Source organism: Gopherus flavomarginatus, chromosome 8, assembly GCF_025201925.1.
Source record: "Gopherus flavomarginatus isolate rGopFla2 chromosome 8, rGopFla2.mat.asm, whole genome shotgun sequence".
NCBI classification, from domain to species: domain Eukaryota; kingdom Metazoa; phylum Chordata; order Testudines; family Testudinidae; genus Gopherus; species Gopherus flavomarginatus.
In genome coordinates, this window is record NC_066624.1 from 2,117,693 (window position 1) to 2,144,241 (window position 26,549).

General features: G+C 44.3%; 1 protein-coding gene across 9 annotated transcripts in view; it reads left to right on the plus strand.

Moving 5' to 3' along the window:
* The window catches only part of HTR2C (5-hydroxytryptamine receptor 2C), a 433,471-nt gene that overhangs the window by 397,695 nt on the left and 9,227 nt on the right, over positions 1 to 26,549 (plus strand). For 7 of the 9 annotated variants that reach the window (XM_050964945.1, XM_050964947.1, XM_050964949.1 and 4 more), the window contains one exon: positions 18,908 to 19,108. The exons of the other annotated variants lie outside the window; for them this stretch is intronic. In XM_050964945.1, coding sequence (XP_050820902.1) covers positions 18,908 to 19,108 — 201 coding nt within the window. The remainder of the gene's footprint in view (positions 1 to 18,907; positions 19,109 to 26,549) is intronic. 9 annotated transcript variants of the gene reach the window in all.

Below are 26,549 nucleotides of genomic sequence, written 5' to 3' on the forward strand. Positions count from 1 at the left end.
CTAGTTTTACAGTGTTGACATCGTTGCAAAGACAATTATGAGCAACAGCCCTTTAAGGTGGGAGAGTGAGTGGGAACATTGTGGGAATCCTTGCGCGGTAGCTCTGGAAGCTTAGAAAGTGGCCTGTCTCTCTATTAGAAGGGTCAGCAGATCATTACAGCAGAATATGGACTTGACTAGAATTGTATGCATTCTTAGGGTGATCTAGAATTTCTTTTATTAGAAATTTGGATTTGCTTGCATTTTGGTTGGAGTAACTAGAATCCATTTAGAAAAGGTAATAACCGCCTGGCTTTGATTTCCTTGTTATTAGCTAAGTAAACAATACCCATTAACAAAGGATTCCAGTGAGTAAGCTGACTGAGGTGTTCTCTCTGTATCACACAAGTTCAGACACCCTTAGTGAAAGCTTCCTTACCTGAGACTGTCACAAGGAAATTCCAAACTGGGACTTCTTGTGTCATGACAAAGGCTTCTGGTTCTTCCATTTGTGACCACACCACCATGTGCACACTTTTATAGGAGAGCTCTTTAAATGAGTGTATGTAAACAGTTAATGGACAAGGTGCCAACAAATGGCACTCAGGAATAAGTAGCCTAGATCCTGGGTTTTGTAGGACCAAGAAAACCTCTTGTTCCGTGAGCAAGAAAGGGCTGAAATAAAAAGTAGACACATTTCAGTGTGACAGGGATCCTAGATATATTTCCTCCACAGTCATCATTTCCAGCTGTTTTCAGGGGAGCTGTCAGTCCAGCTGGGCTGGCTTTTAACCTTGTCATCAGACAAGTGAAATGTCACTAACTTGACAATGGCTTATCTCTCACAGAATCCACACTATGAAATACCCTGGGCCGTGTGAAATAGGGTTAATTCACTGCTTTATTTTTATAGGTCAGAAGTCAGCAAAGCATTTGAGCCTAGGCTTAGCTTAACTTTCTAGCCAAGTTATTGGGACATAAGCATGTGCATCGGTGTTGCACTGAATCAGGACCACAGCAATGACTAGGGTTGTGTTACACTTCTAATAATGAACAGCACTGTCTATAGTATGTATTTTATTATATGTTTATATTACGTATATGTAACTATAACCAGTCACACCTGCTCTTGTTAAAGCTGCAGAAAAGTGTCCCTTATTATAGAGATGAATCTTTAAATTATTTGCAAGTCTGTGAGGAAACACAAGGTCAAATAATTGTTACACTTCAAACTATAGCACCTTTGTTTCCCCCCTCCACATCCCCACCTTCAGCTCCAGCGTTCTTATGACCTTGTCTCCCGGGATTCAAACCTGTGTGGAAGGAAATGAACAGCTAGCTCAGAGGATAAGTAGATTAAATCAATGAGCTATTGCTAATTAAGGGTTCACTCATGGAAGGTGCTGATCACTCTGGCCCTGATCCAGCAATGCTCTTAAGTACAGGCTTGATTTTAAGCTTAAAGTTAATCACAGGCTTAAGTGTTTTGCAGAATAGAAACCTTAACCAGCCAGTTGTTGGTATTATACATAACCTTGTATACCTAATCCTCTTAATGGCACTTTAACAAAAAAGGACTTTGGTGATTCAAGGATAACAAATGAATCCATGTACTCTGACTATGCAGTTACACTGAATTAAATATGGCCATACTGAAGGCAGCCCTGTCCATTGTAGCAAGATTGAAAAGATCATTTATTGTGTTGTTTCCAGGTGTACTGACAGATTTTCAGTTTCTCAATATTCTTTTTCATACATAGAAATGTGTTTAAAAAATTAGTCGTCTGGAAACCCGCAAGTTATGAGGCAATGGAAGACTGTTGCCTAAAGTGCAAATCACTAAATCTACTGCTAACATCACAATTACAATCAAATCTACTGAATAAATTCATACTAAAAATTACACACTTCAGGATGGAGCCATAAGCTTCTGTCAGAGTGATGTTGTGTGAGCTTGCTACCTGCAAAAACCTTTAGTCAACAGAACAGATGTACCTGAGACAGCGGTCCTGCAAGATTTCCAAGCATCACTCTGCCCTGGAAAGATAACTTCTAGGGCTGTGAATGTAATTCTCCTCCTATGACCATTCTATTCTCAGCCTCCCTGCTGAGGCTGCCACTTGTGATGTGGACTCTTGTCCGCTCAGAATTAAAGTAAGACGACCAATTAATTTCATGTAGGCCATCAAAGAGCTGTCAGGATGACACTGACTTTTGATCATCGCTGTCCTATGCTGAACTCAAACTCATGATCTAGAAAAAGTATGAAAGACACAGACAAAAGATTCCTGCCTTGTGCCAAAGCTATACAAGGGGGTGGAGCAGGACAAAGAGGCTGCCAGTCATGAGAAAATCCCTGCTTACCACCTGAGATGTCTAACAAAGACTGTACTGGGGAAAGAATTGGGCTCAGACTAGGATGGAGTCTAGTCTGTGAAAGAAGCTTATTGGAACATCTTTGAGGGTGAGATTTACCTGTAATCAATTTCTTAATGTATTAGGCTGAGACTTATGAGTTTGTTTTATTTTGCTTTTGTGACTTACTTTGTTCTGTCTGTTATTACTTCAAACCACTTAATTCTTACTTTTTATACTTAATAAAATCACTTTTGTTTATTGATAAACCCAGAGTAAGTGATTAATACCTGGGGGAGCAAACAGCTGTGCATATCTCCCTATCAGTGTTCTAAAGGGCAGACAATTTATGAATTTACCCTGTATAAGCTTTAATAGAGTAAAACAGATTTATTTGGGGTTTGGATCCTATTGGGACGTGGGTGTCTGGGTGCTGGAGACAGGTAGCTTGCTGAGCTGTTTTTAGTTAGTCTGCAGCTTTGGGGGTGTGGACCGGACCCTGGGTCCGTGTTCCAGCAAGCTAGTGTGTCTGGCTCACAAGACAGGGCTCTGGAAGTCCTGGGCTCAAAGATAATTTCAGAATATCAGTTGACAGTCCCAAGGTGATCCCTGTGACCAAACTCATCACAATGGACTGTCTGCTGAGAATGATCAAGCCCTCGGACTACTACCCCTTCCTACTTTTCCACGTGAGCACCAATGATACTGCCAAGAATGACCGTGAGCAGGTCACTGCAGACTACGTGGCTCTGGGAAGAAGGATAAAGGAGTTTGAGGCACAAGTGGTGTTCTTGTCCATCCTCCCTGTTGAAGGAAAAGGCCCAGGTAGGGACTATCGAATTGTGGAGGTAAATGCATGGTTGCACAGGCGGTGTCAGAGAGAGGGATTTGGATTCTTCGACTGTGGGGTGTTGTTCCAGGAAGAAGGATTGCTAGGAAGAGATGGAGTCCACCTAATGAAGATCGTCTTTGCGGGCAGGCTGGCTAACCTAGTGAGGAGGGCTTAAACTAGGTTAGCTGGGGGATGGAGACCTAAACCCTGAGGTAAGTGAGGAAGTGGGATACCAGGACGAAACACAATGAGGAGAGTGCAAAAGGGGAGGCCTCCTGATCCATACTGAGCAAGCAGGGCAATCGACTAGTTTTCTTAGGTGCCTGTACATGAATGCAAGAAGCCTGGGAAACAAGCAAGAAGAACTGGAAGTCCTGGCACAGTCAAGGAACTATGATGTGATTGGAATAAGAGAGACTTGGTGGGGTAACTCACATGACTGGAGCACTGTCATGGATGGATATAAACTGTTCAGGGAGGACAGGCAGGGGAGAAAAGGTGGAGGAGTTGCACTGTGTGGAAGAGAGCAGTATGATTGCTCAGAGCTCCAGTATGAAACTGGAGGAGAGTCTCTGGGTTAAGTTTAGAGGCAAGAGCAACAAGGGTGATGTTATGGTAGGCGTCTGCTATAGACCACCAGACCAGGAGGAGAAGGTAGACAAGGCTTTCTTCGGACAACTAATTGAAGTTTCCAGATCACAAGCCCTGGTTCTTATGGTGGACGTCTATTACCCTGACATTGGCTGGGAGAGCAATACAGCAGTGCACAGACAATCCAGGAAGTTTTTGGAGAGTGTTGGGGACAACTTCCTGGTGCAAGTGCTGAAGGAATCAACTAGGGGCCAGGCTCCTCTTGACCTGCTGTTCACAAACAGGGAAGAATTGGTAGGGGAAGTAGAAGTAGGTGGCAACATGGCAGCAGTGACCATGAGATGGTCGAGTTCAGGATCCTGACAAAATGAAGAAAGGAGAGCAGCAGAATACGGACCCCAGACTTCAGAAAAGCAGACTTTGACTCCCTCAGGGAACTGATGGGCAGGATCCCCTGGGAGAATAACATGAGGGGGTAAGGAGTCCAGGAGAGCTGCCTGTATTTTAAAGAAGCCTTATTGAGGATGCAGGAATAAACCATCCCGATGCTCAGAAAGAATAGCAAATATGGCAGGTGACCAGCTTGGCTTAAAGGAGAAAGCTTCGGTGAGCTTAAACACGAAAAGGAAGCTTACAAGAAGTGGAAACTTGGATAGATGACTAGGGAGGAGTATAAAAATGTACGTTTTGTTAGACTTGGGGGCCTTTTGTTTTGACAATGGGTTATGAACATCTGCTTTCTGAGTACTGTTTATGGAGACCAATTCTCAGTTTGTGTTAAAATCTATTAAGGGATTTCTTCATACATAGTTACTAATGCAGTTCAATCAATTACATCACTGCTTTACTAATGCACTGAGCATTTTGGGTTGGAATTCCAGAACATGGCTAAAGACACTTATGCTGCAAGCTGAGAACAATAGTGAGATTTCCAAGGTACCACTTGTCTCTAACAATGAAGAGAAACATTTATTTTGCATATAGACTCAATGAAGGCAGATCAAGCTCTAGTATACTGATGACTTCTCTAAGTGAATAGACATTACCTCTGGAAATGTAAATGTGTTTCTTCCAATTTCTTTTAAGCAAATAACCTGCATTATTAGAAAGAATGTTATGAAATACTGTATCTGACAAAGTCACTCAAAGGGAATGCCTTATCCTTTAAAAATTCTAAAAATGATATCCAGCCATCTGTCCTCTAAATCAAATTGTTAATTCAAGTTTGGATTTAAATTTTCACTCTTCTCAGAAATCCTTTCAAGGCCACAAGTCATTGCCCTGGTGATTAGAAAGCAGAATCTAACACAGGAATTAAAAATTCTGTTATAGATAATATTGTAATGGCCATAATTGCTGGAGCTGGTATAAAATCCAGTCATTTATCAGTTAGTGGATGCAGCTCGTGAGATGAGAGGCTTGTACTGTAACAGCCAACTCTGCTGCAGTTTGTCAGTCTGAGTCAGAAAGTCCCCGTCAGTGAATTTCCAGGAGACAGTAAAGTGTCAGACTACTCAGCACTCTGTTAGTCTCCGTTCTCAGTATTTATTACCATGCCTGGAGTGTGCCACTAAGCAGAAAGCTGAAGTTCAAGGCCTTGTGGGATGGTTCCCTTTGGATGAGAAATCGGTGACATGGACTTGGTGTAATCTTTGACGCACTCTGTTTATTTACAGAAATATACACAAAGTCTTGTTTCTCTGAACAGCATTAAGAACACACAACAAACAGGCTTCTGCAGAAATCCAGTCCGTCCTGGGCCCAGGAAATGAACATCCCTCTGCTTCCTGGCCAGGGTCACACACAGCTGCTCCTACTTACTCACTACAACTGCTTAAACACACAACCTTGTTACAGGCCTCAACCTCTGAATTTAACCCAGGGGACCCCATTAGCTCCATCCTCTGCCCTGACCCCCTGGCATGCCAGATCTCTCCACAACCCTGTTGAAATGTGGACCATAGGCCCAGAGTTGTTGCAGTATCCAGGCATGGTCTCACTTAATACCACCTCTTTACTCTTATTCAATGTTACCCTGCTCTGGCATCCAGTGATCATTTTCCCTCCTAGCTGCCGCATCGCCTTGGGAGCTCTTGCTCCGTTGGCTAGCTAGTGTGATCTCCAAGTCCTTTTCAGATCACCGCTTTTCTAGGATACAGTCCCCAATCCTAGGAGTGTGACCTACATTCGATATTCCTAGATGTCAGATCTTGCGTTTGGCTGGGTTAAAACGTGTATTGATCAAAGGAGCCCATCAGGGGATCCAGATTGGTCTCTATTGCTATTGTATAACTGCGGTTACTTTTTGTGGTTAGCTAACCAGTTTTTAATCCATTTAATATGGGATACATTGATTTGTACAGTGCTCATCCGGGACTAAATACCTTACAGAAGTCTAAGTATATTATATCAACACCATTATCTTTATTAACCAAACTTGTGATCTCATCAAAAACAGTATCAGTTTGTCTGCCAATACCTTTTTTCCATAAAACCATATTGATTGGTATTAATTGAGATACCATCCTTTAATTCTTTACTGATTGCGTCCCTGTAGCGGAGTGGTCACCCCGCTGCTGCTCTGAAGGGATTAAAGCAGCCCGGGAGAGGGCTGGGGCAGAGAAAAGCTGGGCTGATGGGGAAAGCAGCCACAGCTGTAGCCAGTGCAATCAGGGCCCAGCTGGTCCTTATAAGAGGGCAGTGGGCCAGAAGCAGGGGGAGTCTCTCTCTCGTGGTAGAGGGAGACAGACCTGGCTGCAGGGAGCTGGAGACAAGATACCTAGAGTGAAGCAGGGCTGGGGAAAGGCTGAGGAGCTGGGGAGCTCCAGCCTGGAAAGCCCCAGGCTGTGGCCTAGCATTGGGCTAATAGGTACTGGGGGTTGCAGAGGGCAGCTCAGGGGTAGGCCAAGGCAGCAGATCCAAACTCTCCTTGCCAGTGGTGAGTAGGATGATACTGCAGTCTGCCCCAGGGCCTGGGGCTAGACATTGACTGGCAGTAGCCGTATACTGAGGTGAGGTGGGAATAGAGGGTGAGGGTCCCTGGGGAGGGAAGACCCTAAGACTGAGGGGTTACTGCCAGAGGGCGGCACCGCAGATAACGGGGCACCGGGTCCAGGGAGGACACGGGGGCCAAGCGGCAGCGGGACACCGGCCTGCAGAGGGCCCTTCGACAGCTGGAAAAGAGCTAATTCCCTGGACAGCCAGCAGGAGGCGCCGCAGGGGTGAGTCCCGCGCCTTTACAGTCCCATATCAACCTTTCCAGGATTTTGCCCAGATGGATAAGATACCAGTCTAACCAGCTGATAGCCGTCCCATTTACGCTTTTTAAATATTGCCATGAAGGGAGCCTTTCTCCAGTCCCCTGGAACGTATTCACTGCTTCAAGCTTCATTTAAAAAATAACATGAATGGTTCCGAGATTTCCTTAGCCAATTCTTTTAATACTCCTAGGCGCAAGTTATCCAATTGTGAGGGATTAAAAACATTTTTTATTAACTTAAGCAGTTGCTGTTTAAGAACATAAAAACGGCCATGCTGGGTCAGACCAAAGGTCCCTCTAGCCCAGTATCCTGTCTACTGACAATGGTCAATGCCAGGTGCCCCAGAGGGAGTGAACAGAACAGGGAATCATCAAGTGATCCATCCCCTGTCGCTCATTCCCAGCTTCTGGGAAACAGAGGCTAGAGACGCCATCCCTGCCCATCCTGGCTAATATCCATTGATGGACCTGTCCTGCATGAATTTATCTAGTTCTTTTTTGAACCCTGTTATAGTCTTGGCCTTCACAACATCCTCTGGCAGAGAGTCCCACAGGTTGACTGCACTGTGTGAAGAAATACTTCCTTTTTTTTTTGTTTTAAACCCATTGCCTATTAATTTCATTTGGTGACCCCTAGTTCTTGTGTTATAAGGAGTAAATAATATTTCCTTATCTACTTTCTCCACACCAGTTATAATTTTTAGACCTGTGTCATATCCCCCCTTAGTCATCTCTTTTCAAAGCTGAAATGTCCCAGTGTTATTAATCTCTCCTTATATGGAAATTGTTCCATACCCCTAATTTTCATTGCCATTTTCTGAACCTTTTCCAATTCCAATATATCTTTTTTGAGATGAGGTGACCACATCTGCATGTTTTCAGAGAACCATCCACAGTGACTCCCAGATCTTTCATGAGTGGTAACAGCTAATTTAGACCCATCATTTTATATGTATAGTTGGGATTATGTTTTCCAATGTCATTACTTTGCATTTATCCACATTGAATTTCATCTGCCATTTTGTTGCCCAGTCACCCAGTTTTGAGAGATCCTTTTGTAGCTCTTTGCAGTCTGCCTCGGACTTAACTGTCTTGAGTAGTTTTGTATCATCTGCAAATTTTGCCACCTCACTGTTTACCCCTTTTTCCAGATCATGTATGAATATGTTGAATAGGACTGGGCTTAGTACAGCCCCCTGGGGGACATCACTATTTACCTCTCTCCATTCTGAAAACTGACTTTTATTCTTACCCTAGGAATAATTTAGAATTATTTAGCATCCTCTCTAGTTATTGACGAAGTAGAACATATTTCGTTATCACTGTAATACATGAAAACATCATCCAGCTTCTTTCCAAGTACAGAACAGAGTATATTCTATATCAGGATTGTCTATTTTATCATCTTTAGGGATGTGGGGAGCATTGTTTACTTGTGGAATTGCCATTGCCATACTGCCAACTCCAGGCTTTCAAAAATCCTAAAACAGACCTTAAAACATCATGAGATTTTAAAAAATAATCAATTTTGGGTAATTTTTATTCATCATCTTGTTTTTTTTGCTCCTTAGGGCATCACATTTTAAAGTTTTTCTCCAAAAACATGAGGGCTAGAAGCTTGTGGAGGGTTTTAATGAAAGCTGAGAATCTAGTTTAATAACGTGACTCCAGGAGCTTGGTATTTAAGAAAAGAACCATGAGAGTCATGATCAAGTCATGAAAGTTTGCAGCACTGCCCTTGAGTGCTGCTGCTCCTGTAGTCAGAACCCATGTCCACCCTGTAAAAAGATCCCAAGTGCACTCTGTTCTGTAAAAGAAGAGGGTAATCATGGAAAATTGCAATGATTAAACAAGATATTTGGCACCTCTCAACTGTGATGAAGACTTTTACATATGCTCATTTATATGACTCACAAGATGACAGGGACATTTCTGAATTGGTTATCTATGGACGTAAGTTAGGAGGAAGTAAATTAGCGAAAGAGAAATACATAGTTTTACATCTAGTGGTGTGGTGTTTCAGGCTTATAAATACTTTGCTCTTCAGATAAGAGAGAGGAATAAGAGTCATTAAAGCCTTAAGTTCCCTAGAGAATAATGCAGAGCAGTAATGTTAAAACTATATGTAATTGCTTTCTATTTTTGTATAGTCTGTGGCAGGTATGAAACTTTAAAGTGAATATAAGAAAGTATGGTTAATAGAAAATGCCTCAATTGCAATATATTACTGCTGCATGAAACATTTTCTGTGCTTTTAACAAGGGAGATAGCACATGTTTTTTCCCCACACTACATGACTTCTCAGCCTGGAATGTTTTAAAGAATCTGAGAAATGGCAGAATCTGCCTGAAAGTGAGAGTTTAGGAAATAATTTCATAGGCTTGTGTCCCCTCGGAATTTCACATGGATGAAGAGATACTGGACTAAAGGCTGCCCCAGTAACATATGTAATTGAGTATAGTAGCATTGCCCTCTCATTAAGTAAATGAATCTGAGAAGCTGGTAATCACAAACTGAAAAGGATATATAGCCTCATGTCCCATGGAACCAGGAAAAGCTTCGGTATTCTTCCAGCCAACTCTTGGGATAAGTGGCAGGATATGTGGGTTTTATCTGAGTAGTGTATATTCTGCTTTGATTTGGATAACGAGACTCCAGAGAATGATCAAGAAGTGCTTAAAACACGCCACACTCCATCATTAGCATCCCCTGGGACCGCCATGTATGTATGGCATACAGTAAACCATGCTGGAATTCATGCTCATTTCCCCCAGTTTTTTGGGAAGGAACTTCAGGCCCTGTTTGTAGTTGGAGCAGAGCATGAATAAATAAGAATATAAAGCAGGAAGTAATTTAAACAGAGAAATGTGGAAAATGTGCACTTCTTGCCAAGACAATGAACAGTAAATGGGGTTGCACCTGTCTGTGTATTCTGCAGCACCTCACTCCTGGCCTGGGTTACTTGGTGAGCTGAGCCCAAAGGGGAAAAAATAAACTCATTTCATGTGGGGCTTTGAAAGCTGTTTTTATCCTCCCTGGCTCTGATCTAAGCACAGTGTTTGTTACACCTGAGCCTTTCCAAATCCCTCTTTACTGCTGGGAGCGAAGTGGCCACTGGACCTGAAGATGTGTTTCCCACAGAAAATTTCTGAAGCTAAATTGATTTATGTTACAAAACTCTTTGTTTTACCATCTTGTGAACACGTATGTTGTCACTGGGTCTAATACAGCATTTGGCTCGAGTGTCCCACTACATAGTCACAGTGAGCAGGCTTGCAGAAAAATACGGTACTTGGCAGATTGCTCTAAAAACCGCAGTAACTGTGTGTGTGCAGTAGCCATGCCTCTGAATGAAACACAGTGAGCCAAACTGAGCCCTGGCACAAGCAAGTAGCACTCAGATGATGGTAAGACCTCAATGGAAGCCAGACCCTGCTCACACAAGGGATGAATTTGGTCTGCGATCTCTATTTTCATTTCTTTTCAAATTGCCCAAGCTATTGGATGATATTATAGATGAAGTGATATGCCAGATAGGAGAAGAAGTCACTTTACACACGGCCCCTGCCCGCCTCTCCCCTTTGCTGGTGGATCTAAGAAGTAGGATTAACAACAGCCTTGCAATAGACAGCTTTTTCTCCAGTCCTCACCAGAGAGAACGTTAGCAAGTACACATGGAGGAAGTTTGGATCAAGTAATCCTCTCAGGTACCCATGCTGAAAGAGTGTGTTTTGCCCATGCTCCGTTGCCTTGGGAACACTTCGTTTTGTAGAGCTAGGTATCCAGTTTACCCTTCTGTATGCTAGGCCTTCTCTTCCTTGTCTAGAGAGAAATGGTGGAAAACTCACAGGTTTTTTATTTAGAGTTTGGGTCATTTCCCTCAATTTTGTATCCTCCATGTTTCTTTCCATTTGAAGACTGGTATAATGTGTTTTTTTGAAACAGCAACTCATACAAATCAGAGACATTCTGTGTTTCATTGTGAATGAATACCAGATGGTATTCTCCCAAGAGTTCTGAAGGAACTCAACTATGAAATTGCGGAACTATTAACTGTGGTTTTGTAACCTATCACTTAAATCAGCCTCTATACCAAATGACTGGCTGATAGGTAATGTGGCACCAATTTTTTTGAAAGGCTCCTGAGGCAATCCTGGCAACTCCAGGCTGGTAAACCTGACTTCAGTACCAGGCAAATTAGTAACAACTATAGTAAAGAACAGAATTATCAGACACACAGATGAACATGATTTGTTGGGGAAGAGTCAACATGACATTTGTAAAGGGAAATCATGCTTCACTAATCTATTAGAATTCTCTGAGTGGGTCAACAAACATGTGGACAAGGGTGAAGGACTTTCAGAAAGCCTTTGACAAGGTCCCTCACCAAAGGCTCTTAAGGAAAATAAGCTATCTTGGGATAAGAAGGAATATCCTTTCATGGATAAGTAACTGGTTAAAAGATAGGAAACAAAGGGTAGGAATAAATGGTGAGTTTACACAGTGGAGAGCAGTAAACAGTGGGGTCCCCCAACGATCTGCACTGGGACCAGTGCTGTTCAACATATTCATAAATTGTCTGGAAAAGGGGGCAAAAGTGAGGTTGCAAAGTTTACAGATGATACAAGAGTATTCAAGATAGGTAAGTCCGAAGCAGACCGCAAAGAGTTACAAAAGATCTCACAAAACTTGGTGACTGGGCAACAAAATGGCAGATGAAATTCAGTGTTAATAAATGCAGAGTAATGCACATTGGAAAACATAATCCCAACTATGCATACAAAGTGAATGTCTGAATTAGCTCTTACTCGTGAAGAACGAGATCTTGAAGTCATCGTGGATAGTTCTCTGAAAACATTCACTCAATACGCAGTGGCAGTCAAAAAAGCCAACAGAATGTTAAGAACCATTAGGAAATGGATAGATAATAGGACATAAAATATCATATTGCCTCTATAAATCCATGATATCACCACACCTTGAAAACTGCATGCAGATCTGGTCACCCCATCTCAAAACAGATATATTGGAATTGGAAAAAGTACAGAGAAGGGCAACAAAAATGATGAGGGGTATGGAACAGCTTCCATATGAGGACAGATTAGAAAGACTGGGAGTCTTCAGTTTGGAAAATAGATGACCAAGTGGGGAAAGGGTATGATAGAGGTCTGTAAAATCATGACTGGTGTGGAAAAAATGAATAAGGAAGTATTATTTACTCCTTCTCATAACACAAGAACTAGGGGTCACCCAATGAAATTAACACACTGCAGGTTTAAAACTAACATAAGGAAATTCTTCTTTACACAACGCATAGTCAACCTGTGGAACTCATTGCCAGGGGATGTTGTGAAGGCTAAAAGTATAAGTGGGTTCAAAAAAGAATTAGATAAATTCATGGAGGATAGATCCATCAATGGCTATTAGGCAAGATGGTCAGGCATGCAACCCTATGTGCTGGGTGTCCCTAAACCTCTGACTGCTAAAAGCTGGGCTTGAATGACAGGGAATGGATCACTCATAAATTGCTCTGTTCTGTTCACTCCTTCTAAAGCATCTGGCACCGGCCACTGTTGGAAGACGAGACAGTGAGATAGATGGACCACTGGGAGATAGAACTGGTCTGGAATTATCCTTCAAAATGTTATTCCAATGGAAAATGTAGTTTCTGGTCCATATACTCTGTAAGAAAAATTGAAATGAAATATTTCATTTAAGGTGATCTCGATATTAATATGTGTCTACCTGAACAGCTGTGGTGCCCCCTGGGAGTTGAAGCCTCCATTCTCCCCTAGGAGCTAAATTCCCTGGCTGGACTGTGTCTCCTGTGATGCACTGCAGGCTTCACTCTGGCTGAGCGACACTGGTGCATTGTGGAATTACCATGAACATGAGAGATGTAGTCTGGCCAAAGAGCCCACCCAAGAGGGAAGGATGGGGGCTCGAGACACTGTGTCACCTCACGCAGGTGCAATCCAATGTCAAAACAAGCCTGAACAAAATGTTTAGACATTTCCTAATTCAGCATTTTTTGGAATTTTTATTCTGTACAAAATTTCAATACTTTGACTTTGTATTCCAATTCGGGGCAGAAACAAATGATGAAATGTCAGAATTGCCCAGGTGACAGAAATTCCAGTTTTCACATAGCTCTAGAGATGGAGCTGGGAATGAAAGCCAGGTCTCCAGAGGACAAGTCTGGCGTCCTTTCTTCTCGCCCATGCTAGATACGTGACAGCCTCCTGCAAGGGGAAGGTGGACTCCACTGGCACACATATGATTTGCACAGAGCCCAGTGTAATCTTGTTTTTAAGGTCTGTCCTGTTGGGCCTGACCCACAGCCCACTGAAGTCAGCAGGCAGACTCCCACTGCCATCACTCGTCTTTGAATCAGTCCCTTTGTTCAGCAGGTCAGGCTGGTTTAGCTTTCACTAAAGTGATCTGGGAACCTGGAGGGAGAAACCTCCTCTGTGCACCTGGTGCTGCTGTTCCTGATTCAGGCCCACACACTGTGCCCACTCTCAGACCAATGAGGCAGCTGTAGAATTCGAGTGCCAGACACCGGATTGACGACGACTTCTGGCACAAGTGTTGTCTCTAACACACAGGCCTTCTGCCAATTTCACTGCCCATTTTTGCTTTATTAGTTGTCATCACAAGGATGCCTGTAAATGGGGTTGGATTTTCTCCATTCTGACTGTTGAACTCATGCTGAAGACATGGCTCTGGGAGGTTGAGCTGTCAGCACACCACAACTGAGACTGAGATGCTGCAGTGAACCGAAGGATACCGATTAACCCAAGCCATAGAACTTTGAGCCACTTCTGAATGTTCGGGGCTGCCAAAGTGCAGGCTGTTCGGAATCCAGGAAGTTGGTTCTGCCCATTCTTCAGGAGCAAAATTCAGATTAAAGTGCAAGTTTGGCTTTGGAAACACATTTGTCCATGCACTGAAGTGTAGAGGTGTTTGGAGCAAGGGATCCAGTTATTATTGACCCACGTCTAATAACGGTGTTGTGGCCATTTCTTGAGACTTGTCAGTCAAACGGAAATGAAAAAAGACAAAGTGAGTTGTTAACTTTGGTGAGTACATTATTTCTGGGGAAAAGGCAATATAAGATTATACATTTAAAATAAACAAGTTGCTATTCTCCTTAGTCTGTATCCTTGTCCAGTCACATGGCACAGCTACCTTGTACCTCTGGTTACATTTCATATGAAATTACAGCTGGAGTCGATTTCTCTTTCTTACCAAGATGACTGGCTTCGTACTCTGGGTGGGTGTTTTTCATATGCACAGACTGTTCTTACTGAAAACTAATTGCAGTGTGGCTTGGGCATACCTTGTGACCCGCTGTCTGAAGGCCTAGTCAAATGTTAGAAGCAGCCACTGAGCCCCAGACGTCATAAGAGTGACATTTTTAATATCACACAATAACTTAAGGAACATCCTGAGAAAGTGAAGTGTCTCTGCTGACATATAATTGCCACTGCAGCATAAGCACATCCTGGGGCCCTGGACTCCTAGAGATGGAAAGGATTACTCTTCAGGAAGACTAGGGTGATCGCCTTGCCTTGAGGCCAGCCTGCAGATTTATCCAGAGAGCAGCTCTGTGCAAAACCTCTTCTCAGCTTCCCATAACAAAGTGCTGTGGTGTTGCCCCAGGGCTGGATTTCTGCTGCCCATGACTACTAGCCAGGCCTGCAAACAACTGCTGTACCTTTTGCTGCCCCTGTACAATTGCCTGCGCTGCCTGAGAGGCAGAGCTGGCCCTAACAGGCACCAATTGTGGGAGCTGATGGGTTGAAAAAAGAAAAGAGGCACAAAAAACTTTTTATCATGAAATGATGCTGCAAAATCAGCTGCCGTAGCTCTCTTGACTGTATGTAATAAACCTCAGCAGGAAGGGTTCACCCTCATGACATCCGTGCCATTAATTGTATTGGGCAGAAAGGAGACTGTTTTGTTAAGGTGCACTGGGGGGTGTTAGGAAGGCCTGCTTCCCAGTCTGGGGTGTGCCCAGTTTCTCTGATGATCAGTGCAGCACTGTGCCTTGCGGGGCGAGGGGGGTAACCAGTTGGAATGCAAATATTATTCCCTTACTTTCTGAGCAGAGACTCATGCAAAGATCCATTCATCTGATACCCACTTCATCTTCCTCAGCATGCTGTCATGTTCAGATCGTTCCTGATTTCATTCATTAGGCTGCTAGGGTGCTGACACCACTGCCTGTCCTGCTGATCAATAGTGTCTCATTATTTTCTGGCACTTCCCCATCAGCCTGTCTGTATCGATCCTTTGCCTCTTGTCTTCGCTCAAAGCTCTTTGGCGCAGGCACTGTCTTTGTGTGTGCAGCACCTAGCACAGTGCAGGCCTGGTCCAAGACTGGGGCTCCTAGGCACAATGCAATACATGCAATAATAATAATTCTGCAGTTCCTATACTCTTTTACTTAAGTCCATATGAGAAAGGCAGCTTCAAGAAACGCCTACTAAAAAGACTGGCAAGGCATTAACTGTGACTGACTATGTTTTAACCTGGGCCGGCAGCTGCTGGCAAGGCTTGGGGCTTATACTGAGCTACTGTACCACATGAAGGGGATCAGAGTCTCTCTTTCCAGCATTGTGTAAGCCACCTCCCGGCATTAATTGGTATTCAAAAAAGGATCATTAAAGAGCCAGCAAATCAGGACTGCACTCTGCTAAAGCTTTGACCTCAATTCAGGTTCGTCGCAGGGACGTCCCAGGCATGAGCTAGTGCAGGAGACTTGCCATTTGCTCTATGGTAAAGGTGCTTAAGCCTCTTATAAACTGGGTTAGTCATAAGTTAATCGTGTTCCATTTCATTGGATTTTATATCACACAGACACCTTCAACCACAGCTGTTCCAGCAGCAAGAGCTTTTACCTCACCTCCTCTCCGAAGGGTCTCTAGGGTATGTCTACACGGGAATAAAAGATCCACAGCATGGCTTGGGCTCTTGGGGCTCGGGCTGCGGGGACATTGCTGTGTAGACATTTGGCTGGAGCCCAGGCTATGGAACCCGCCCCTCTGGCGGGGTCCCAGCCTGAGCCTAAACATCTACACGGCAATTTTACTGCTCTGCAAGCCCGAGTCAGCTGACCCAGGCCAGCCGCGGGTGTTTAATCGCTGAGTATCCATAGCCTGAGTGCTTGCTCCTCTAAACTAATTATCCACCACTTCCTGCTTGTTCCAAAAGAAGCCAGACAACTGGATGCCACCGAGCAAGACTCAGGGTGGCCAACTCAGCAGGGCAGCATGTTGTTGTGCAGCCAAATCTTCCCAGGGGTGAGAATGAACATAGGCCTCTGATCCCCAGGGAAACACGGACACACAACAAATGACAAACACTAGAAATGTGTGCGCTTTCTGCTGTCGGAGCACCCTCTACTGCTTGTTTCATGGAGTGGTGTCTGAACCAGAAGTGCTATGTGTCTCCCTGGGGATGGGAAACAGGCATACAGTGAGCTGAGCGAGAACAGTGGTGGTCTCCAGAATGACGGGCGGTTATATCAATCAGGGCCTTTGGCCTAGGTTAGTGCCCAGTGAATGATACCACAAGTTCATGGAACGTTATGTTAATGGGGCTGGTATCCAGTAAGGAAGAGGGCAGGCCTGAAGTCAGGTCTCCTGAGTTCTGTCCAAGCTCAGTCACCAATTCAGGATTGTACTTCAGCATATGAGAAATTTCATTTATTTCAGTGGGGCTATGCACACATGCTGAAAATTAGACGTGTGCTTAAGTAACTCCCAGAATTGGAGCCTCACTGTCTGGCTTTTGGCCAGCTACTCAGCTAGTCCCTCCCTCAGTTCTCCCACTTGTATGATGGGGCTAATGTATCTTTTTCCCCTCTGACATGTTCTCTTGCTACCTGTTCCTGATCTTCACTTTGCCAATTTTAAATCATTTAATTTGGTTCAACTCATTTCAGATTCCATTAAGTGTAAGGAAAGTCCAGGCTCTGTTCTGCTTGGTTACCCATTTAAAAAAGGTTTCAGTGAGATTCTGAGCAACCTTCCTGGTTTTCCATTAATGGGAGGCCGGGGGGTAGGTTGGATGTAGCATTGCTTCTACCGAAGAGTTGATTCTACAGCTGATTTATTTAATCCTCCCTGGCTGAGATCTAGAACGGGCCCATGTGCAAATTGCCTGAAACATCAGTGTTCTGTATAATGAACAACTTGCTGTTGATGGCTGATTCCTTGTTATTCAAATCTTAGGGCACCTCTCATGGTTGCAGCTGCTGTCGACGCTATTGATTAAATTATTTGATAGGTGAGATGGAAGCACAGAGGTTGGCAGGACGTGTCATTGATCTGTTACAATCCATTCTGAGGATTAACACATGCAGAATATCATACAAAAATCAATTTTCTCCCAGCCTTAATTTAAATAGCAATGCCCCCTGAGGATCCTTCTGGGGCAGTTTTATTCTCAGGCTGCACTTCGCTACTTAGTGAACTGATGAATAATTGTAGACACCCCTATTAGCTGTGTGCCAACAGCAGTCAGATGAACCTGTCTGCTCAGTTCAGGTTGCTAGTATATTCACGTTTGTAAATCATAATACTTAGCACTTTACAACTTCAAACCCCTTGGCCAATGCTCTGGTGGGAGGCAGGTAAGTATTATTCAATTACTGCAACAGCCCAAGCTGGGAAGCATGTTTAAAGTTGAATTCAGAGCTAGCGGTACCAGTCAGCTTATGGAAAAGGTACCTGTAAGTGTGCGGACTCACCCCCTTGCAGCGCCTCCTGCTGGTCTCTGTTGGAAATTAGCTCTCCAGCCGTCAGAGCGCCCTCTGCAGGCCAGTGATCCACCTTACCACTGGCCCTGTGTCCCTCCCAGGACCCCAGTGCCCCTTTCTCTGGGGTGCTGCCCCTGGCAGTACCTCCACAGTCTGGGTCTCCCCACCCAGGGGAACCCCCACCCACTATCCCCACCTTGCCTCAGTCTTGGCTACTGCCAGTTACCACTTTAGACCCCGTTCACTGGGGCAGACTGCAGTGTCAGCCACTCATCATAGGCAAGGAGGGTTGGACCTGCGGCCTTTGCCTACCCATGGGCTGCCCCTTTGCAACACCGGTACCTAATACACCTCACCAGGCCTGAAGTCTGGGGCTTTCCTAAGCCAGAGCCTCCCTGGCTCCCTTGGCCTGTCCCCAGCCCTGCTCCCCTCCAGGTACCTAGTTAAGCTCCCTGCAGCCAGGCCCTTCTCCCGTTGAATGCAGGGAGAGAGTCTGCTGAGCGCTTGGCTCCCAGCCTTTTTATACAGGCCAGGTGTGACCCAGCTGTGGCCACTTCCCCAGTCTGCCCAGCTTTTAGAGCTGCAGCCCTCTCCAGGGCTGCTTTAAGCCCTTCAGGGCAGGAGCGGGGTAAGCACCCCGCTATAGTACCTTACACCCTTTGAAGAGAAAGCTTGAAGCAAATATGTTTTGGTACGAGTCCCAGTTGGGAGTGGCACGCTCTGGTCTCAAGCGAATTGAATAGCATGTTGCAATATGCAGCCCTTAGTTTTACAAAAGCATAGGTGAGATGAAAACCAGGGCAATATGGAATTAGGCTGGGACCCAAATGCATTCCCGACTCAACAGTTCAGCATGGTCAGGATTCTGTTGTGTTTAGTGAACAATAACGCAAGTCACAGAAAATGGATACCTGGGAAATGCTGAGAATTTGCTGGACATCTTGAGCTAGGGACTGAGAAGATGAAGATGTTGGAGGTGGTTTCCCTGTCATATACATTCACGCACCCCTTAAAATTATGTCATTGGCTTAAAATACCATACCACCTTGATTGTAAATGATGACCTACCTTCCCAAATCATTTTCTTCTCCTTTTCCTTTCATTTCTCTTCTCTGTGTTTCAGATTCTGCTTGGCCTTTGCCTAAACAATTGTGTCCCGTATGGATTTCCCTAGATGTGCTCTTTTCAACTGCATCTATCATGCATCTCTGTGCCATCTCTCTTGATCGGTATGTAGCAATACGCAATCCCATTGAGCACAGCCGCTTCAATTCCCGCACCAAGGCTATTATGAAAATTGCTGCAGTTTGGACCATATCGATCGGTAAGCAATGTGGCTCACACTCCAACTGTGCCTTATCGAGTAACTAACTTGGTTACACCTCTTTTCCATTGGGATTTTTAAGAGGTTGCATGAGTAAATATAATGAATGGTAAGTAGAAATCTTTTGTTCTGATTGGCTAGTGGTCATACTAAGCAATGCTCTCTGAGAACACCGCTGCTTCTGATGATCAAGCATCACCGCATCATACATACCAGTATGCCAGTAAACACCATAGACAGACACAGCACAACCGAAAGGGGCAATAAAACTGCTGTGCAAAGAAAGCAGATGGGGAAGGAAAAGGACATTAGAGAAGACTCTGAAAGTAAAACAGCCCACTGCAAAGAGAGGAGCCACTTCAGTAAAAGAAACCCCCTGGTACAATGAGGAGGAAACGAGCGAGTGTCCCAATGGCAGGAGTTCAGATTCCAAGTGGAGGGGGTGTAGCTTTGGGAAGAAATATTAAAATGTTTCAATGTTTTGTAGGAAAGAGGAATTTGTGGCAAAAAGAATCGTAGGACGGTTTTCTCTGCTCTGCTACATTGTCTTGCTCGTATAAACAGCAGTTGGGACAAGATCCCAAATGTGATTGGAAGTCACTTTCCCCCCGTTACACCCTGCTGTGCTTGTGGCTTTAAGCTGTGTGCTGCGAGAAAAACATATACTGTATCTTGGTTCTTGAACTCCTGCAAGGCCTCCCTCATCAGGTACCCTATGCACTGAGCTATCCTTCACTGGAATGAAGATGATGACATACATCTACAGTGCTGTACAGGCCACTTCGTAAGTGCTGGCCATGGAGCTACAGAAAATGACAGATAATGATGTTGCATGTTTGAATATATAATTTGTAATAATGATTCAAGATCATCGAATAACAGGCTCAAATGGAATTATTTAATCAAAGATTGTCAGTCAAAGATTACTACCGCATTATACAGAAAGAAAATGTACGTCACCACTCTGTATGTAGGGTGAAGAGCTGGCCCCTGTTTCCTTCCTCTGTAAGTGATGGGATGCTGACAGTTTTCATTCCAAGTCTAACCCCCCAAATCTCTCGCCTTTGATAGGGAGTGAGACAAAGCAGTTTCTTTTTGGAGGGAAAAATTACTTTCCTGAGATATGTACTGTTTTCAGTATCTTATTTTACCTCATTACTTATGGAATTTCTTTATGGTGTCTTAGTTTACATGACTGATAAGCTTAAAGAATTTCTAAATCAATCATTATTATTAAGAGCACCTGTTCTAATAAGCACTTCCTAATGAGTTAAAAACATCTTTCAATGGGTCATTATTTCATAAATCACAGAAAACCTTGTCAACAACATATATTCTTTTTCAGTTATTGAACAGAATTTGATTATAAGATGCCCCTTATCAATGACCATGTCTTATTTATTATAACATACTTCTGCAGTCTCTTCATTAGCTTTGAGAAGTCCCTTCCCTGAATGCCTGGACTATATTAATAAGGTCAGGGGGAAAGGCAGGGAAAAGTTTACACATTCTATTGTTGAATTTATTTTCCTTACACTCAGTAGGTTCAACTGAAGGACAAAGAACTTTTCAGTTCCAGTAGGTATCGGGCACTAACTATCTAGATACCTGATGTAAAATGGATTTTGGTTAATATCATTCAGTGATTTGTAACCCAACACCAGCCAAAGTTGATCTCTTTGAGCAACACAGCTCTATCTGCTGGATATCTAAGCAGAGCAGGTGTGTTCATGTAAATACACTTTGCTCCTGAAGTCTATCCCTCCCTCTCTCCCTCCCCCCAGCTAGTTGCCAGGGGAGAATTCATTCAGATACTGCTTATGTCTAAAAGCATTGCGAGAATTTAACTTACAGAAATCGTAATAGGTTAATGTTTACTAACGATGGGAAATATACTTTCCAAGTCATGGATGCACCAAAAATACATATTAGAAGCCCATGTTTGTGTGTGTGCTAGTTCTGCATCAGTTCTCCAAAGAGAGGAAGTCACATTAATACCCTCTGATGAAATTAGATTGTTTAATAAATGGACTCCTTTTAGAAACCTTTAGCTTTGGTTTCTCTGAGCAGCATGTTTGTGCCAGGAACCAAAGCTGCCTCATTTGGTGCATTACAGGCTGTGTGGAGGGGAGTTCACGTGAAGGTGGCGGCCTGACTGCCGAAGGCAGAGCTGTGACGTGGACTGCATGCCCACACAAAGGACTAGGAACCTCTCCCACACTAAGCAGGCTAACCAGACCTTGGGCCCAAGCACATGGGAGTGAGTGAGGCTGCCTGCTGGAGTCAGGGGCAGGAGTGGGCAAGGCAAGACAGGCCTGGCCCCACTACCCTACCAGTGAGGTGGAATCCAGGGAGGAAACGTGACTCAGTGTGGTGTCTCCAATGCACAGTGTCTCCCAGGCTGCTCCTGGGGTGGGAAGCCTCTGCCTCTGCACTGTGCATAGGTACAATCTAACTTGTGCTTGGAGAATACTGGCTTGGTGCTGCCAGAGCTGCACTGGCTGCCCCTTGGTTTCTGGGTGTCACTCAAGGTGTTGGTTGGGTCCTGGCTGACTCAGAACCTTTCCTCTCCTCCCATGCAGCAGCTGAGCTCAACCGAGACCAGAGCTGACAGTCACTGTAGTTCTGTGTCCAGGGGTTGGGTAGAGGGGGGTGCCTTCAACTCTGGAATTCACATCCCCCAGCAACCTTGAACACCGCTAGATTCTCAGCACCTTCAGGGCACGTTGCCATGGGCCTGTTTACCCACTGAAGCTTGTTCTGGGGGCCAAGTTTAGGAGAGAGGGGAAAGAGCTCCTAGTATGTTGGCATTTTGTTGCTTTCGTTAATCATTTTGTTGCTGTCATCAAAAAACAGTCGACCTCCATAAAACATAGCTGAGGCAGATGTCAGGAAGGTCAGTTGGAATTTTGAGTGAGTCTAAGACCAGAGCATGGGCGTTATGACAATTGTTTTGTGATAATAGTATTTGGTACTAATAAAGCACCTTGTATCTTCAGATCTTATGAAAGTAGGTAATGTCCCCATTTCACAGATGGAGAAACAGAGGCATGAAGAGGTTAATTCCTCATCCCCAATGACAAAGCTAGTCAGTGGCAGGGCTACAGAGCAAAGTGCCCTGACTGCCAGCTCCTGTTCTCACTCAGTGGCTGTATGCCAGAATTGTGCCACATTTTTCCAGTTGATTTTCATACAGAGAAGCGTCTCAGTTGCAGTTGTATGTAGAACATGAGCAGGATGCAGAACAGCTCTAAATACACTATGTTGTCCTATTGCTGTCAGGTGGGAAAAAGCACAAACAAGGTAATGGTAGCAAAGAATCCTGTGGCACCTTATAGACTAACAGACGTTCTGGAACATGAGCTTTTGTGGGTGAATACCCACTTCCTCAGATGCATGTCATGATCCAGACTAACACGGCTACCCCTCTGATACTAGACAAGGTAATATTACTCAAAAAGAAATTGGAATCCTGAAGTGGATTTACACACGGCTGCAAGAATACATTGAGCTTTTCAACTCAGTCCTTGCATAGGTCAAGGGAGTTTTCCCCTCAGTAAGGACTGAGAAAAAATTGAAAGAGAACTTCAGGATTTGAGCCAATGTTAGGATCCCAAAACTCAGTGTAATGCAGAGTTTCACATCAGCAATGTAATTTTGTGTCAAAACAATACACCCTTAAATCCAACTTCACACTCATTGCCCTTCTTGTCCTTTGTCCTGACTCACACTGACTGCTAACAGAAATGCCATTTGAGTTTCTTGTTTGTTACCTTACTTATTGGCGCCAACAGAACTGTTTGTGAGAGTGAGCATGACCCCCGGCAGTGTGGGTTTGTGGGAATTCTCCCGGGGCCCTGTTCTCCACTACGTCAAAGCTACTCGTATGTGGTAGGTAGCGGTTAGTGGCAGCCTGATCCTCAGCCACCCACCCCCAGAGGAAGTTAGAGCAGGTCTTTTCTAACTTCTCCTGCTGCTGTGAGATCTGTAGCGAACCTCCGTCAGCAGGGCTTCTTGCTTTGGAAGAACGTCTAGTTTCTTGGTAGGTATGAGTTTTTCTGTGTCTCTAGCGTCACTAACCCAGCGTATTAATAATAGCAACAAAACTGCAAGTCCCCCATTTGCTCTGTTCCCGTTGAGAGTCAGTGCTGCTCTTCTTTATCCATCCCTCGTTCCAGTTTCAGAAGAAGCTTGGTTACACAGCTTGCCTGGCTGGCAATCTCTCAACCTGCCTGTTCGCACGACACCATTTCAGGCTGGCATAAGGACAACTGAGGTCTCTGGCACTGCATGAGAACAAAGTAATTGGCACCTCCTGCACACGTTCTGCATAGCAGGTAGCAGCTGTGACTTCTCCTTGGCATCCTAACATTATGTCTTAATGAGCCGCAGACCTCCACATGTCTTGTTAATGTCATATTAATTGTGAACATCATGAGTTTTTAACATTTCAAGATGATCCCTTGCCAAGCAAAACTTCTGTGGATTGAAAACATGACAAATAACTAAAGAAAAACAAAACACAGTCGAGTGTGTAGTCAAGTAATGGCTGGGGTATGACATGGACTATGTTAAAACAAGATCAGTCCCCATGATCACATATTATGTTATGCTTTAGGCTTTAGATTGGTATCCTGTTTATCAATGCAATAAAGCATTCACCTTTAAAAAGGATTTCATACCCACATAACTATCTCGGCGTTGCATCTCTTTTATCACTGAGCTTTATTTATAGGAATATGAAAACTTACACCTAAAGGAACAGGTGAAGTACATGCTTATCTCACCTTAAGCGACATTCCACTGTATTTTATAATAGTCTCCTGTTGAGGGTCTGAGGCTTCCATCCTTACTCACGCTGAGTAGAACTTTACTCTGCAAGTTGTTCCAGTGAAGTCATCTTCTAGGCCTCTAGGTAGCACATCAAAGCCCTATTGATCTCAGTAGGATTACTCATGGAGTATGGTCTTACTCGATCTGGGGAACACTGTCAGAATGGGGCCCCAAGGACTAAAGGCAGTCGTATTCTTTATTCAGAAGTTTTCCAGCTCATGAGAGCAGGTTACCTATAAAAGTAAAGGGAAGACTAGTGGAACTTGATATATTTGCCCTTCATCTTTTTGTGTGTCAGGCTTTTACAGTAAATTCACGTTACTTGGATTTGATTTGAATTTGTGCCATGAAGTGTTTTTAATAATGTTTGATAACTTTCTCAGCAAGGAATTCTTTATGGTAGGGATGGCTGGATCAGGGAAACAGGCCCCATGCCCTGGGACGCTGCACAAACATGAATCTGTTTGCATACTTGGGCCCTAAGTTAGCAAACAGAGCTGAGGACACATGTTACAAGGAAAAATCCGGAAAGAATGTGTCTAATGGGCAGGATGACAGATGGGAAGTCTAAATGTGTTACTGGGCCTTTACCCAACTCTTTGAATCAAGGTAGGCTGCCTGGAAGTGCTCCTTCTGTGGCAGGCACATCAATAGTATTACTGAAAAAGTGAAGTGACTGCATGTAAATGAAAGTGCGTACAGGGCGTTCACACACATCCCCAGATCTGGGGGAACGCAGTACTGTTACCTCAGTCGTGAGAATGTCTATGGACACGAAGATTCTGTTTGACCCTCACTGTGGCCAAAAGTTTTTGTTCGGCTTCACATGCTGAGTGAGAGCTGTTGTGTTAATTTAGATGGAATAAATAGGCCCAAGGTGTTTATGTCACCCAGTCACTTTCCAACATTAAACAATGTTAACCGAGGTTTGGGGTTTGGAATACAGAGACCTCAGCCTGCTTAGCACCACGGCAAACACTCCATTACAAATCCTTTCAACCTTTTATTACAGATCCAGAAAAGAAGAAAATACTGTGACAGCCTTTGAAATGTAAAGCATTGAATGAGGCTTTCCTTTCCACGCCTGCCCATGTTGCCTTCCCCTTTAGCTGAAGAGAGCCCTGCAAGGAACCCCACTCCTTGTCTGACAGGCTCTTCGGTAGTGATAGCTGTCCCGCTGGGAGATGAGAAGAAGGTAGTTGAGATGGGCTGGAACTGTTGTTATTAAGTCTCCATTTCATCCCAGCTGGTGTTTGGGATTCAGCTCGATCTGGCATGGGCGGCGATGTCATCTGGCCCCTCTCTCTGGCCCAGTCTGGTCAGGACATATCTCAGGATCAGGCTGACATGAAGGCCCAGGGTCCCAGGAGGAAATGCCAGTGGCAGCCATGATTGAAGCTCACTCCAGTAGCCTCTGTCTGTTATTCCCTATTTTCCCCTCAAAGTCTCTTTCTTTAAAGACCCCACAAGGGGCGATGGGTGGAACAGCCAATCCCCTTGTTGTTTTGTCCACCACTTAGGCCTACTTCCAGCACTCCAATTTGGTTCACTGATTTCCAGTCCCACCATTTTCTTATTCATCAAGCCTGACCTTAACACAGTCCTGGGGGCCTTTTTGTTACGACAAATTTAATCTATCTGGCTCCCATCAATATTTGTTATTATCGGTTAGTGTAACATCTCAGGAACTTTCACATACTTTTTACAGTTCAGCTCACAATTAGAGTAAATTTGTAGGCCCAATTATCACATAATTAGCATAAATTGTTGCATCTCCATTAAAGTATTAGAGCTTCATCAATTTGGACCAGCTGAAAATGTGGCTTCAGCTGGTCTCTTGTCTCCAGTATTCTGTAATACTGACTGCTAATGGAGACCTTCTTTCTGCGTATATAGGACTTGTTCCTCAGCTGCTGTAGATGGGCATAGCACCATTGTCTATAGTGAGGCTATGCGGACATATCCCAGCTTAAGATCTGACCCAAAGATAGCAGAGTGTTCGAGTCAAGGACTGAAAAGAAGATGCAGGTTCAGAATTTCATCCTAAAAGGAGTTCTGCTGTAATACACTGGCCAATTGAAAAAAAGACGTTGCCGCCACTATGTCTTGGTTGTTCATTAAATCCTCTCACAGACCCTCTGATTGGCGCCCAGTGAAGGAATCCTAACGAGACAGGAAACCTTGCATCTGCAGAAAACCAAAATAAAACGTAATTCATGAAAATAACAAATGTGGTGCACAGAAAAGAAGTGACAGAAAAGTGAAAGTGGATTGATGTGCTCCTGAGCCTGAAATGATGGGGCTTTGTTAAGCTGTGTGATAGGTCTCTTCTTTGGAGCCTGAAGAGATGATGGAGGCTGGGGGATGGGGAGGATGGCTGTGGTTGGGAGAAATGGGGGAATGTGGAATAGAGGAGAAGGGGGATGTCACTTGGCCACTCCCAGAAGGTGAGTCCTGAGTAAGATGCAGATTCAGCGGTGGCCCCTGACTGAGCTACAGAACAGGTATTGGAGTGGCCTATCTGGGTGCCCTCAAAAGTCTTCCTCTGGCCCTCATCCTGGTCTCAGCCACTGGGCTGTGAATAAGGAATAGCTCCAGTCAAGCACCG